General features: G+C 38.4%; 1 protein-coding gene across 3 annotated transcripts in view; it reads left to right on the top strand.

Moving 5' to 3' along the window:
- Window positions 1-15166, top strand: part of PTPRM (protein tyrosine phosphatase receptor type M) — an 806716-nt gene that overhangs the window by 348966 nt on the left and 442584 nt on the right. For 2 of the 3 annotated variants that reach the window (XM_034995810.1, XM_034995812.1), the window contains exon 5: window positions 944-1059. In XM_034995810.1, the coding sequence (XP_034851701.1) occupies window positions 944-1059 (116 nt within the window). Of the gene's footprint in view, window positions 1-943; window positions 1060-6156; window positions 6220-15166 lie in introns of those variants that run through there. The other variant, XM_034995813.1, reaches the window with a different exon arrangement.

A 15166-nucleotide genomic window follows, 5' to 3' on the forward strand; every position in this document is an offset into this window, starting at 1 on the left:
ATTGTCCAGAAGATTTATCCATCCCTGTCAGAAAATACCACCATCCTGTTCTCTTCCTTTTCTACTCCCTAACCTCCTTCCTCCCAGCCCCTTGCTTTTACCCTGTCATTGCTGTGATAAGAGACTTTTTCCTATAAAATAGAGGTTATCATAAAATTTAATTCCTGACCTGTCATTCCAGTTCCTTCACACGTGTTCAGTCTGTTGCAGAAATTTGGTCTGTGCTTCTCAGATCAAACAGAATTATCCTTTATTCAGAAGGTTGTCCCCCATGGACAATGTATATTATGAGACTTAATGTTGTTTAGCATTTAGAATCATATTTTCTTCTTGAACTGGGAATAAGAATCAGCAGAAACTGCCATGCTATGGCAGTCCCAACATAATTCCACAGAGTCTGTCTATGGGGATAGTATTTTTGGTAGTTGGGAAATATTACATAAGTAATGCTGCATACCAGTTAGTTGAATTAAAATATATATTACGCACAGCTTTGTACTTGGCTTAAAAAAGTTTCCTTGACAGCATCATTTAACTTCTTACTGTTCTTTTCATGTTGCTAGTATAAATACCTAATATGTTTTTGTTCAAAACATCAATTAGGCTTCAGTGTAATCTTTATTAATACAGATCTGTTATTACGAGAAGACTGCTGAGCTATGATAATTTGCACAGCAGGAACAATAAAATATCTTCTTTCTTCTTGGTTCTATCCCAGAATGCTTGGCTTTTCTGTTCTTTCACAGAGTACACCAAAGCCTTTCATGATACCTTTCTTTTACAATCATAATGAGATCTTGAAAGCATTCTTATAAGCAAAAGCGGCGTTTTCTTCAAAGGTAAACAAAATGGAAGGGCCCCAAATTGCAGATAGATTCAAAAAAGACACATGTAAGTGACAGATCTCCACTTCTAATATCTTTAATTCTTTCTCTTCATGTAGCCAGAACTCCCCACTTCCTGCGGATTCAGAACGTGGAAGTCAATGCAGGCCAGTTTGCCACCTTCCAGTGCAGCGCCATCGGCCGGACCGTAGTGGGTGACCGGCTCTGGTTGCAGGTACAGTAACTCAGCATCATCGGTTCAGGGAGAGTCCAGGGACAGCAGTGCATGCCCCCTGGGGAAGGGCTCAGGGGTCCAGGTCAGTGTCGGGTTGCTGATGGATGATTGATGCCAACAGTTGTCTCCCCTCCTTTCCTTCTTTACTGATAAGTTGTGAGATTCCTAAGAGTTCTAGATAATGCCTACTGTTCTTCACAGACCTTTTTCTTTTTAAATTTTTGTTTTTTTCCTTTGCTTCTGCTTAGCCATCTTGCTTTGAAGATGTGGTTGTCAAATTACTTGTAGAGCAGGATATTAAAGTACCAAATATAGAGCTCTCCTCTACTCTTCCTCTTGAGAATTGTCCAGAGCATCATACACACACAAGACACACACACACGCGCCCTTTTTGTAATTTGAATTCCCACAAGAAAAAAAAAGCCTCCACTTAGAAATTAACAACACATCTTTTGAGTATTTAAGTAGACATTTTTAGTGTAATCATAATTTGTGTGTCTTGTTTTATGATGTTTCAAATTCCACCATATATATTTTGCATGGGAAATAGTTTCATGGATGTATCCATGGTTGCCCAAGTTCTGACAGAGTGAGTGGGATTCGGTGACCTATCCCCTCTAACCGGAATGCCACCCGTTCCTTTAGGCTCTGAATTTCATCTCTGCACCCCATGGCCTTCTCCAGTTTCATTCTCCTTTCTTCCTTTTATATATTGATCTGCAGGATGCTCACTCTTCATGGTGACTGGTGTTGATTCCCACCTACTCCTCTTTCTTTGTAGGTCTTGTAGTTAGTTTTGTTTTAGTTTGGTTAATCATATACTTATTTTAGTTTGCTATTGAGCTGCTTCATGATTTAACCTTTTTGTGCATCTGTCCTGTTCCCCCATGACTTCCGCTTCATGCATGCTGACCTTTCCTCTGTGTATCACCTCTCCACCTCCTAGTATCCCTCCTCTTCTGTGGTGTCATGGTGACCGTGACGGTCACATTTGCGTGACACTCTATAACTTTGAAATTTCTCTTGCCTTTTCATCATCACAACTGAAATAAAAGATCGTTTTTATTCCTTCACTTCTGGGGAAAATGGAAGACGGCCAAATGTGCCATCCCAGGATTAGTCAATAATATGTTGACAACTGGGGAATACGTTCTGAAGGATTCTTAAATACTCTTGGACCTACTGCACAATTCCTCACCTTTCTACCTTGATGTCACTGTTTTCTCATTTCCTGCAGTCCCTGTGAGGACATCCCCTGGCCAGGAAGGAGGAATGTACACAGAGGACTGATGCAGGCACCAAATTCATCTTTATTTCTTTTTCTCTATAAGTTTTGTACTTGCTACTGTAAGAGATTTTGCAGCCCATGACTGCTGTGCTCAACCTTTATCTTCAGTATTTGACTTTGTTTTTTCCTTTATATCCCACTTCCCAGTTCTTTTAGAATCTTGATCTTAGAGACTGAAAATTATTTTCTTCGTTAGTGGTTGTTTGGTATTTACCTGGATCAAGATGGGCTGTGTATGGTAATTGATGAGACAGACATTTTTAATTGATATTTTCCACAATGCATTAACTACCTTTTAAAAATGACACTATCCTGTCATCTTTGATTTATCTCTAGAATTCTTAATTTTTCATGGAAAATAGTTTTGGGCTCCTGATATTTGTGTTAATGTTACTTCAGAGAACACAATATAAAGTCTGAACTCTCGCCTCAGCAGAGTCTTAGGTATTCCCAAGAATTTATAGGCAAGTTGAGGATACAATTTACTCTTTTTGTTTTTGCAAATGTCCTGGGCTTGGGATGCTCCTGGTTGAACTTCAGCATTGCCTTGGGCATTGGGGATCTTTAACTACTTCCTGCTACAAAGTAAAAGGCTTTGTTTTAAAGAGAATCAGTATCTGAAACTAATGATGTACTATATGTTGGCTAATTGAATTTAAATAAAAAATATAAAAAATAAAAAATAAATAGAATCTGTTATGTCGTAGGGAGAAAGCTAGCTGCTGTTTTGAGAAACAGGTCTAAATGCAGTCTGAGCCCTCACCCCACTAGAATCACTTGGGGAATTTTTAAAAAATGCCTGGTCTACACCAGGATTCTTATTTTATTGGTATGTGCAAGGTCCCGCATTCAGGGCTCCCCAGATGACTCCAAGGTGCACCTGGAGTTGACAGTTAACTGGTCTGAAGCAAAGCACAACACATGTCCCAATCAGGAAAGAAAAAGGCAAAACCCAAGGTATAAAGGTACCTGTATTCAGTAAACTTGATGTGACTGTCATGTTGAATTTCCCATGTCCCCAGACTTTCTTGCTTTTGTTCTATTAGATTTGATCATTAGTGTTGATAAATTGTTTTTATAGTCCATCCATTAATGCCTTTCTTGTCTATTACCCAATCTTGTCTTGCCCTTCTTGGCATCGGTGACTACCTATTGCCCTGCAGTTGTCCACATGGTCATATCCTGAATGGGATGATAAAAACAGAGGTGTCGTGACTTTGAAATTCTAAGTGAAACTTCATTTTTTCTGGACCTGGCATGCCATTTGTGAATCTCCGTGATGTTAGAATAATTTTACTGTTAAATGATTTATTTCCTCTGGTTGGGTATGCATCCTGTGGGGAAGTGTTTATTTTATTAATAGCTAATGAAATAAGACTAGCATCCTTCACTTGCAAGAATTGTTTCTATTAAAATGTATTTGTCCAGAGTGGCTTCTAGTAGCAGTGAGGATTTGTGGCAGGTGATGGTTTCATAGAGCCCTCCTGCCCTCTCACCTGTGCCCTGGCCTTTGCCTGAGGTCATTCTTTAGAAGTTGTGGGGAGAAGCAAACCTGGAATCATGGCCAAAGTCTTTCGAGTATAGAGGTATAAATATGGGCATTTCTTCATTACTCTAAATCTATCACAGTTTCAAAACTGCTTGTCTGCATACAAAAGCACTTGCATCCTCAAAGTAATTCTGAGAACCAGGCAGAAAAATGAATGAGAAAAATATTTTTAGGCTTTTCTGTCATTCTATCTACTCAATAGTAAGTCAAGATTTAGAAATTAATAGTACATTTTTATTTGGGGAACATTGATGCTTTGGAGTATCATCATTTATAATAATTTGTGTTACTTGTATGATCATAGTTTGAGTTCTACCATAGGCATTTGCATGGTTTCATGGGTGTATCCCATGACCTTACACTTCCTTTATAGATGAGTTTGAGGTGCAGGATTGCTCAAGGTCACACAGGTAAATGGCATAGCTGGGAATAGTACATTTGTATTTCCTTTACTTAACTATTCCTTGATTCCACTATCCTATAACATCTTCCTGTATTCCAATTCTGGTGAATAGGTAATATGTACTTACCACTCTGTTGGAAGAATTTGGATGTGACTGACATTACATGCTTAACAACAAGGAGCCATCATAACCAAAAAAAAAGTCCATATGTATTACATGTCCATATTGATCTACCTCTACGAAAATGGCCAGCAGTTTGATTGTTTAAAATATAGATTAAATATGATCGCTGTCAGAGCCTTTCACAAAAACATAGCACATATAAATCTGATGACACTAATGAAGAAATGTTTATGATTAACAGATGTGTTCCATCTGCTTACATTTTCCCCATCTCATCTGTGGGCTACAGGTTATTGTCAACATAGAATTGGTTTTTCTAGAATACAAAACAACAGAGTAAAACACAGTTCACGAGCATATGTTAGCATAGTAGCAAAGGACTTAAAACACCTTCCATACAATGTATAGTAGGAAGACTGCATCTACAAAATTGTTTTCTCTTTGTAGTACAAAAGTGATGTGCAATGTTTTTGTTGAGATACTTGCTATATGCTATCAGAAATACAGTCTATGCAAACAGCAGGGTCTGTAACTGTGGGATACACTCAAATGAAATGCATGTGTAAAATCATTCAGGTACCCAAACTATAACAGTATTGCCTGTTATTATCAACTTTCTGATCACTGTGGAGCCTACATTTTGAAAATATCTTAGGATATGTATAGATAAGATACAAAGAAGAGAAAATGGAATTTTAGGTGTCCTTTTCATACTTACATATTATATGCTGATGGGCAATTTCTGAGTTATATATATTTTTACATAGTCCTAAAAATCCCTTAAGCCATGTATGATTATATTAAATTTACTGTTGTTCTTTCTTAAGTATTTTAAATTTTATTTTCCTACATATACTTGTTTCCCCTAGGAATTCACATTTATAATACCTATTTTAACTTTTCAATAAATAAAGATGATCACCAAAGCTAGTATTGATGGTCATAAATCTGAAGATGGCTTGTACACATTGTTTTCTAGGAAACCTTGCACTCTTCCCCTGCATCTGTGTAGTATGGGCATTTTTGTAACTTCTGCTATTTAATTCATTTTTGATTATTGTGGAGGCTCCTCTAAATTCCTTCATCTTCTTACTCAGTGTCTTAGTTGGTTTGGGCTACTCTAACAAACCACCACAGGGTGGGTGGTTTAAACAGTTTATGTCTCACACTTCTAGAGACTGGCATCCAAGATCAGGGTACCATCATGGTAAAGTTTTTGGTGAGGGCTCTAGCTCCCTGGTTTCTAGACTGTCTTTTTACTGCATTCTCACATGTGGAGAGAGAGCTCTCGGCTAGGCATCCCCTTATAAGGACACCAATTCCATCAGGAGGGATTCAGTCTGATGACCTCATCTAAACCTAATCACCTCCCAAAGGCCCCTCCTCAGTACTATCACACTGGGGATTAGGTTTGATCATATGAATTTGGGAGAGACACAAACATTCGGTCTATAGCATTTCGCTACCATCTCAAACTCAGAAGTGGGTGGGAAATGAAAGTGGTTCAGCCTCCAGGACAAATGGCAGAATCAGGGAGGCAGTTGGAGGTGCCTTTTGAACAGTAGATGAATGGCAACTTTGCTCAAGCCAGGAATTAGCATGTGCAAGTTGGGTGAATAGTAGTTGGTCAAGGAAACCTGGAAAACAATAATTTTCTCTCCACAGATCGTAGAGACTCCTATCATTTTTCAATGGCTTACTTTTTAGAATCACAGAATTACATAATATCTGAATGTGGAATAGTCTTCAAATTGAATTCCTCATTTTATTAATGAGAAAATGAAAGCCCAGAAAAGGTAGGAAACTTTAACACAATTGTATATTATGTATTTATTATTATATATGTTAAATGCAGTTTAATTTGCTAGTGAATGTCAATTATAAATATATATTTACAAATAAGTAAATTTTGCCACATGGACATTTTTCTTCATTGAGTACTTGTCTTTCAAATAATGGTGGTCTTTAACCAAATATGCTCAGATTTACCATGAAAACATCTGTGTTAACTTTGGAACTATCATAGTACAATGTCATTGAGTTTTACTTTTTTAGCAAATGGGGCTTAGTGTTCATTAGAAGTAAGGCACGAGAATAACATTTTTAAATGATTTCATAACATGCATCTCTTCATAGAAATAGAAAAGGAAATTGGATGGTCACTATGAAGTACTCTATTAAAAATACTTGTTGCAATGTAGCAGCTAGAATAGTACCTACCATATAACAAATATTCAGTAAGTGCCTGCTCCTGGCACTTAGCTTACTGACTGCCTGAACAAATCATGTGTCTCCTCCAGGTGAGTCTCAAAGGAAGGCCCACAGTTGGACCAGGAAGCCGGCACAAAAAACAGACACAGAATGTGTCTTTCTGGGATGCTTGTTTTATGGATATGGTTCATCTCCAAGGGATGGTTTTGATGAGAGAAGGGGCATAGAGAACCTAGTAATGTCCCTTTTGCTTCTTCAGAGTATGCAGCAAATACCACGCAGAGTTAGAGTAATTTTGGAAGCAAATGTGGTTAATATGTTATCTTTTCTAAACCTTCATTTCTTGTACCTTTGCCCTAGGTATTTTTCTTCCCCTCAGTTGTAAAATTTTGTTCTCTAATTCATCCCTTAGAAAAAAATTCTTGCCACAGGACTTCAGTTAAAAGCAATAGAAATATATCTCTCAAGGATAATGTGTTTGAGTCCTCACTATGACAACAGATCTGTGTCATAGTAATTGATAGATGAACTCACCTCGCTTTTTTTTTTGTTTTTTTTTTTTGGTATTGAGTGTAATTCAATTTGAGCTCTTAAATTGGGAAGACTGATCTTCTAAGAATAATGTTCACTTAATATTAAAACTTTTGTAATTGTTGGCCTAGAGATTTTTTTTTCTTTTGAGAGTTTGATATATGATTCCACTTAACTGGGTATGAGTTACCCAATTGTGAAAATAGTATTTTTCACCAGTGTAATACATTTCTCATATTTCTTTTCTGAGCTAGATTTTTAGACCTTTGTGGGGCTTTTTTGAGAGAGAAAAAGGAAAATCTTTAGATTTTTAGTTCTAATAAGAATAGGTCCTCTGACCTACTATATAATTTGATTTATGAATGAATAAATTATAAATTATATTGCTAGTATTTATATCACTGACTTCAACAGATGTGTTTGAAATAAAAAAATTACAACTCCATTTACCGAGCACTGCTGTGCGCTAGGTACTCTGCTAGGCTGTGTTCAGGCATTTTTTCCCTGAACTGATCCATAGGAGCACTCTCTTATATGCCCATAGAAGAAGAAACAGGCTTGGGAAGTTTCAGTAATTTTTCCAGTAGCACATTGCTAGTAACAAGAGCTAGGATTTGAACCAGGCCATCTAACTCCAGAATGTACATCCTTAACTATAATGCCTCTTGCATGGTACAAAGACACATTTCCTTGTGGATTTACAAACATCATGTAGTAATTACTTGATAGCTTTTATCAGAATTTAAAATTAAAATTCTATTCATGTGTGTGGATGTTGCCTTGGCGTTTTTGTTAAGGAATGTATGTGTTTGGTCAACCTTTCTTGGTGGCTTTTAGTTTCCTTTATAGATTATGAGGGGGGAAAAAGCAGAACTGTGTATCAGACCAGTTTTGCTATTATATATAAAAGCCATAAAATGATTTGAAAAGAAGTAAAATTATGGTTCCCTTGGCAAGCTTAACTTGGGTATTTTATACCATATATATTAAAGCATAAATTTAACATCACTTACCATCGTAGAAAATACCAGGAATGCACAAAGAGGACTGTCTTCAGTTGCTATAGGAACCATTTGCTCCTTAAAACTTGGAGTGGTTGAAATTACATCCATTATTGTTTTAGTCAGTTGAATATCCATATATTTTATATATATATAAAATACAGTATGCACATTCAGACTGAAACCACCAAAAGCCTTCAGAGCATATACCATATGTTTTAATTTAGTATGATTTTGGATTGGCTTAATTTTTAAATTAAGATTTATTTTACATTGACAAAACAGTATGACTTACCAAAGGAGATTCCAGGAGGCATTAATTAATAAATTTTATTTTGTGATATTACCTAACTCAGTCAAAAAAGACATAAATCACTGGTGCTTCGAGAAGGATGCCCCAGGAAAAGCTGGAGCAGCAGTTGGAGAGCTTTGTCCTCTGCAGCAATCTAAAGGTCTCCTGGCCAGGATGGGAAATTGTACTTGAAAACTGTGGGTCAGGATGGTTCAGTTTGGAGGCAGAAGAGAAAGGCATCAACTAGACCTCTTAAGGGCTACTTACTTTGGGGCCAAGAGCCATAAATCCTTTGAAAGCAATTTTTTTTTGCTGCTTTTCTCAAATTCATCAAATAGTTCATTTGTTTCTCTTGCTTCCAAGAATCCATAGCTATGTCACAAGAAGAGAAGGCAGAGGTGGCTGTGCTCTGGAATTTCTGTGATTAAGGGCTGAGAATACTAACACTCTGCCTTTCTATCTCCTTTTACTGAGTTGGGCCTTGGATTGATGGTCCTGGAGAGTTTGGACACTGTTAGGATCTCTAGTTTTGTTGTTGTTGTTTGTTTTTGTTTTCCCTCTTCTATCTCTTCTTTTTGGAAGGAGAGGAAAAAAATGGAAATGTCTTATGTGGGTGGTTTATGTACCTACCACAGGTGGCCTTAGAAGTCCTAGAAGGTTTTCAAGTTTCATCATCAGGCATCATGTACAGAGAAAGGAGAGAAGTTTGCTTAAGTCCTCCCCTGAGATGGAAAGAAAATTTGGCAACCTATGATGGGTTTTAATTTTAAAAATGTCTTTTGGACTGTAGAAGTGTGACTTCCTACAGAGGATGGACTTTGAAATCATAAAGCAGATTGTTATTCTCTTCTGCATCCCTCCTATGTATAAGACTGCCATCCTTCATTCCCTTATGCAAAAGAAAGGGCATTGGCTCTTGTCCAAATGTAATAAGATTGTGTGTCTCTGTTAGAAGAAGTGATGTCCTCTAAGCAGAAAGGACAAGTGACTAACTAATGGATTTTCTGTTTATTCTTAAGATTTGGAAGCCCATTATTACTTTCACTCAAGAAATGTGTATTATACACTTTCCATGTGCTAGGTATATTAGTTAGGCAAATGTTGCCAAAGATTTAGCCCTGGGATGTGGCTTCCCTTGGTCAAAGTGCACTTTCTCTTCTACTGGTGGTCGTACCTTTACCATATAAATGGCTTAATGCTTGTACAGGAAGTGAATGGCACCTAGACAAAATAGTTCTACAGCATTGCAATATTTCTAAGCCAGCAGTAAAATCATTTTGGGAAATAATCATGGTTAAAATAGTTGTTCAGAAATACAAAATGAGCGATTCTTTTCTTAACTGCTTCCTTGAAGAAAAGTTTCTTTTCGCTTTTATTATGGAAATTGCGAATATACACAGAGGTGGAGAGATAATGGAAGAAGCTTAATATACTCAGCGTCCCACTTCAACACCTAACAATATGTGGTCAATCGCTGCCTCTCTGTTTCCACCTGCCCTCCCCCCTCCCCCCATTGTTTTGAAGCAATCCCAGTCATCATATCATTTAACTTGTAAATGTTTCTCTAAAACAGGGGCTGGCAAACATTTTCTGCAAAGGGCCAGGTAGTAAACTTTGCAGGCCAGACGGGCTTTGTTGCAACTGCACAGCTCTGCTGTTGTGGCAGGAAGGCAGCCCCAGACAACACACACATGAATGAGAGTGGCTGTTCTCAATGCAGCTCTGTGTATGGACACGGACATTTGAATTTCATGTGATTTTCATTGTCACAAAATAGTATTCCTGCTTTGTTTTTTTAATCATGAAAAATGTACAAACAGTTCTCAGCTTTCAAGCTGTACAAAACAGGTGACTGTACAAAACAGGAGCCTCCGACTCCTGCTCTAAAAGATAAGAGCCCTTAAAGTAATAATAATAAACACTGTGCATGACCTAGAAAAATAGTCAGTGTTCAGATTTCCTTGACTGTCTAATAACCTTATTTCTTTTAGCCGTTTGTTTGCATTGTGATAGCAGTGAAATTGACATTTTGCAACTGGACAATGAGTGTCTTAAGTCCTTTTTATCTTAAGGTTCTTCATCCATTCCCCTCCCCCCTTTTGGGGTGGTGGTGGTTGTTGCTGGAACTACGTTTGTCTTGTATTTCCCATATTTTGAGTTTTGCTTGTTGCCCTCCGGGAGTGTCATTTAATGTGTTCTTCTGACTATTGTGTTCCTTGCAAATTATGTTCCTTTTTGTGATTTTATCCGCCACTTATGACCACTCCTACATTCATTAATTCATTAAGGGTTGCAGAATGGCTCCATGATATCAGTCCTTCTTGGTTTAGTAGCTAGAATACGTCCAAAAAGAAAAGCTCTCCCATATCAAATATTGAGTTACCCTAATATGGAAATAATAAAGGGAAGATGGTATAAATGCTTGATACTTTGTCTTTTCAGCACATTTTCAGAAATAATGAGGTAGTTCACTGGCATCACCTAAAAGTGACCAAGGGGTTATTAGTATTATTATTGTCACCAGCATCTTGGTCATCATCATCACCACATTGTCGTCATTGTCATTGTCATCAACTTGCAGATTTAAACATATTTGATGTGTTTTGACCCATCACACTTATTATCTTTATTGCCATTCATATAAATGGGACTTACTCAGGTGGGTGACCCCTGTCCTGGGCCATGTTAGATGGCTTTCTTACTTTCTGGTGTGACAATGTATTCCAGGCTTATATTTTACATTTCCACCTTGATGATCTAGAGGCAACCATTTCTCCAGGGAGCCCTGGTTCTTGTATAGTGGGAACTGGTCATTAGAAATTATAGTCTGGGGGTGCCTGGGTGGCTCAGTTGTTAAGCGTCTGCCTTTGGCTCAGGTCATGATCCCAGGGTCGCTGGATCGAGCCCCACATCAGGCTCCCTGCCTGGCGGGAAGCCTGCTTCTCCCATTCCCACTCCCCCTCTTGTATTCCCTCTCTTGCTGTGTCTCTCTCTGTCAAATAAGTAAATAAAATCTTAAAAAAAAAAAATTACAGTCTGAGCATAAGAGGTACTCATTACTACGTTCTTTTGTCTCTGGATTCCCATTGGACAGAGCTAGGATATATATGTATGCCCACATACACACATTTAAAAACATGTCCTGAGATTGTACTGATAATTTCAATTGAAATTCAGAACTACTAGGCTTTTAGCCTCCTTTATCTTGCATCTTTAGCTCACTCAGCTATGTTTTCAGGAAGAATTGTGTACTTCAAGGCATATTGATTGGGAAAAAGTGATGTTCTTAGCCAGCCATGTTGAAGACTAGCCCCGTTTTTTAGATCATGAACAATTATGCAGGCACTGCCATCTTCTTCATATTAGAGAGCCATTATTACAGTTTTGAAGGAAACAGGGTCGATTCCTTGCCTTGCAAACTCAAACCTTTAAACTAATGGGAAATGTCAGTCTCTGAGTTTCCTGTGGCTGAGTTAATCTAGTCAACAGTAGGATATTTGATTTTAAGACTATAGAACTTCTAATTTCATTGGTTTCTAACTGCTGCGTTTATTGTGTACGTCCTCTATTATTTGGATAAACGTCTCTAAAATTTAAACAAAGGTTGGTTAAATAACATTATTCAAATATTACAAATATATAATGAAATGGACTATGTCTAAATATCAGCATGAGATTCTAAATTTCCATAATCAAATTTTTACTTGAGAATACCTGTAAGACTATTACATGTTCAAAGAATATGCAGCTTTGGATATCTGCATGTTACTTTGGCTATCTGTATATTTTTTAGCCAGTTTAAGTATACATGTCAGTGTATATTCAGAGTATATGGTAATATAAGTAAGAACTTCTAGTGAATATTTGGGTTGGTAAATATTTGGTAAATATTTGGGTTGGCTTGGTTATGGCCTAGAAATCAAAGGTCAACAGTATCTTAGTTATTAAAATAAATAAATAACTGGATAGATAAAGTCTCCAGAAGGTAGAATTGTTGGGGTATTTGATTATTACTGGATTTAGATTATGTAAATGTTTTCAACATGTTTATTCCAGGCCTTGCTGATATTATTGTGATCCCAGTGGTGAGAATTTCAGTCAGTGTCATCCAAATGAGTGCATGTGCAAGTGGGATAACACAGACTGTTTTCCCTATTGAATAAATGAAGGTGCAGCTCATCCCCAGATATATGGCTCAGTATCTCCTCCAGGCTTGTGTACTCAGAGCAGCTTCAAAATGCCCAGGATTGACTGACTTGATCCAAGTGCTGCTAACATCCCAGACCTCAATTTCTTTCAATCATTGCTCTGATTATGGTGAAACTATTCCTGAAAGACTTAATATGTATCTTTTTGATGGTAAATTACTGCTCATTTAGAAGTCCTACAGTCAGTCCCTTGCATAAAGAAGATTATAAGTCTAATTTAAATGACTGTCAGTACCTTTTTTCCTAGCATGCTCAAATTGAAATACATGCATGTTTAAAGATACTCTTGGTTTTATACAAAGCCGTATTTAACCCACTAAGATCCTTTCCTCTCAGACATGGCCATTAGGGTTGTTCCATTAAGTTAACAAAGATAGGTCAACAATTTCCTTAACAACCCTGGTCATTCAGGTGCCGGGTTCTGCCTCAAGTATGGGTTTTTGTTTCTGACAGGCATGTCCTGGGCTCTCTTTCACCGTGAACTCTGATATTCTAAAGAACAATCTGGATACCCATCCTTGGAGATGCCACATTGTCCTGCTGTAAGGCTTTTGGGAGGGCTTGCCTTGGCAGGGCTGCCTCTCCCTAACTCTGTGAGAATTTAGAGGAAAACCAGCTGACAAATTCACTGTCTCTACCTAGTGTACATTTTCATTGTTTCATTTTGCCAGAATAACAAAGTATCCCATGGGCTCTGAGATGGTCAGCAGAACTGGAGGTTCTGAACACATTGTCCTATCTGTCACCTCTGTCGTGGGGACAGACAGGGAAAAGAATCACATGCTTTTCACACCTCCCTGAATCAGAGAAAAGGGGCCGCTATTCCCCATACTTCCCTGTTTAATTCTGACCTGAGGAAGCCTATCTATGGACCAAAAGGCATTAAAAATCAACTTGTTCACTCACCCATTCAATGCCTAAATCCCTTTAATGTTGCCCCCAACCTTTCCTTGGGTGTGCCAGGCATGGTTTTTGTGCTAGAGATATTATAGCAATTAAAAACCTGGCAAAGATCCCTGTCTCTGTGGGACTTGTATTCTGGTAGGGGGTGAAGACAATGATTCTTGCCTCTTTGGGACTTGTATTCTGGTAGGGGGTGAAGACAATGATCCTTGCCTCCGTGGGACTTGTATTCTAGTAGGGGGTGAAGAAAATGATCCCTGCCTCTATGGGACTTGTATTCTACTGGGGAGAGATAGACAGTGACACCCTAATAAGTAAGCTTTGTAGTACGTTAGCAAGTTCTCAGTAGCATTAATAGCAGTAGCTAGGCAGGACACGGGGCATCAGCAGGGCCATGCAGGAGAGGTTTCAGTTTTAAATCTGGGGACTGGGTAGGATTCCTTGAGAATATATTTGAGCAGGACTGGCAGGAGATGAAGGCATGGGCGGTGGGGATAAGTCAGGGAGGGCCTCCAGGAGGAGGAAGGGACAGACCTCGAGGGTAGCGTACCTGGGTGAGAAAGTGACAGCATGGAGCCTGGTGTGGCTGGAGCCCAGGCATCCCACAGACTTACGGGGTCACAGCAGAGTATGCGGGGGTGGGTGGGACTCGTTGTGTACATTCTTGGAGGTCACTCTTATTCCAAAATCTAAAAATGGAAGTTCTCCATATCTAATCTCACTTTTGTAATTTGTTTGGTGACAACACTTGACCTGAAACTTTTTATGGCCTGTTTTTCCTCCTTAGAGTCATAGTCACATGTTTTGATACAGAAATATCAATATCCTTGGCGATAGGGTGCTGACCCAGACTTTCCTGGGGTATCACGTAATATGCAGTATAGAAACCTTTTTAAAATTAAAAATAGGTGCGCCTGGGTGGCTCAGTCATTAAGCATCTGCCTTCAGCTCAGGTCATGATCCCAGGGTCCTGGGATTGAGCCCGGTATCAGGCTCCCTGCCTGGCGGGAAGCCTGCTTCTCCCTCTCCCACTCCCCCTGCTTGTGTTCCCTCTCTCGCTGTCTCTCTATGTCAAATAAATAAATAAAATCTTTAAGAAAAAAAAAAGTAAAATTAACAGTAAATCTGAATTCTGAACCACAGTTTACCCGACGAATTTCAGGTAACTGATAGAGCCCATGGCCATGACATGCAAATGTAGTTCCTATTTTACATGTCCGGTCTTTCAATTTTGGAAGATGATTGTCCTCTGTCTCTTAAGTCATCTGTTTCCAGGTGTTTACCAGCTCTTTACCTGTAGAGATGAGTGCTGCGTGTTCACATTGAGGTCCTCTTCTCGTTCCTCTGAACAAACCTATTACTCATATGTTCCTTGGAAAACAGGGGCCCCTGGAACAGAATGCCTTCATCTGGGGGTGTCTCTTAGCACTGCCTCTCCGGATACTTTATTTCTATTAATACAACTGAAAATTGAATTAGGTTTGATAAAAATCCACCTCACAATCTTTTTTTTTTATTCTTATGTTAATCCCCATACATTACATCATTAATTTTAGATGAAGTGTTCCATGATTCATTGTTTGTGCATAACACCCAG

Source organism: Mirounga leonina, unplaced genomic scaffold, assembly GCF_011800145.1.
Source record: "Mirounga leonina isolate KUSES-001 unplaced genomic scaffold, KU_Mleo_1.0 Mir_93, whole genome shotgun sequence".
Taxonomy (NCBI): domain Eukaryota; kingdom Metazoa; phylum Chordata; class Mammalia; order Carnivora; family Phocidae; genus Mirounga; species Mirounga leonina.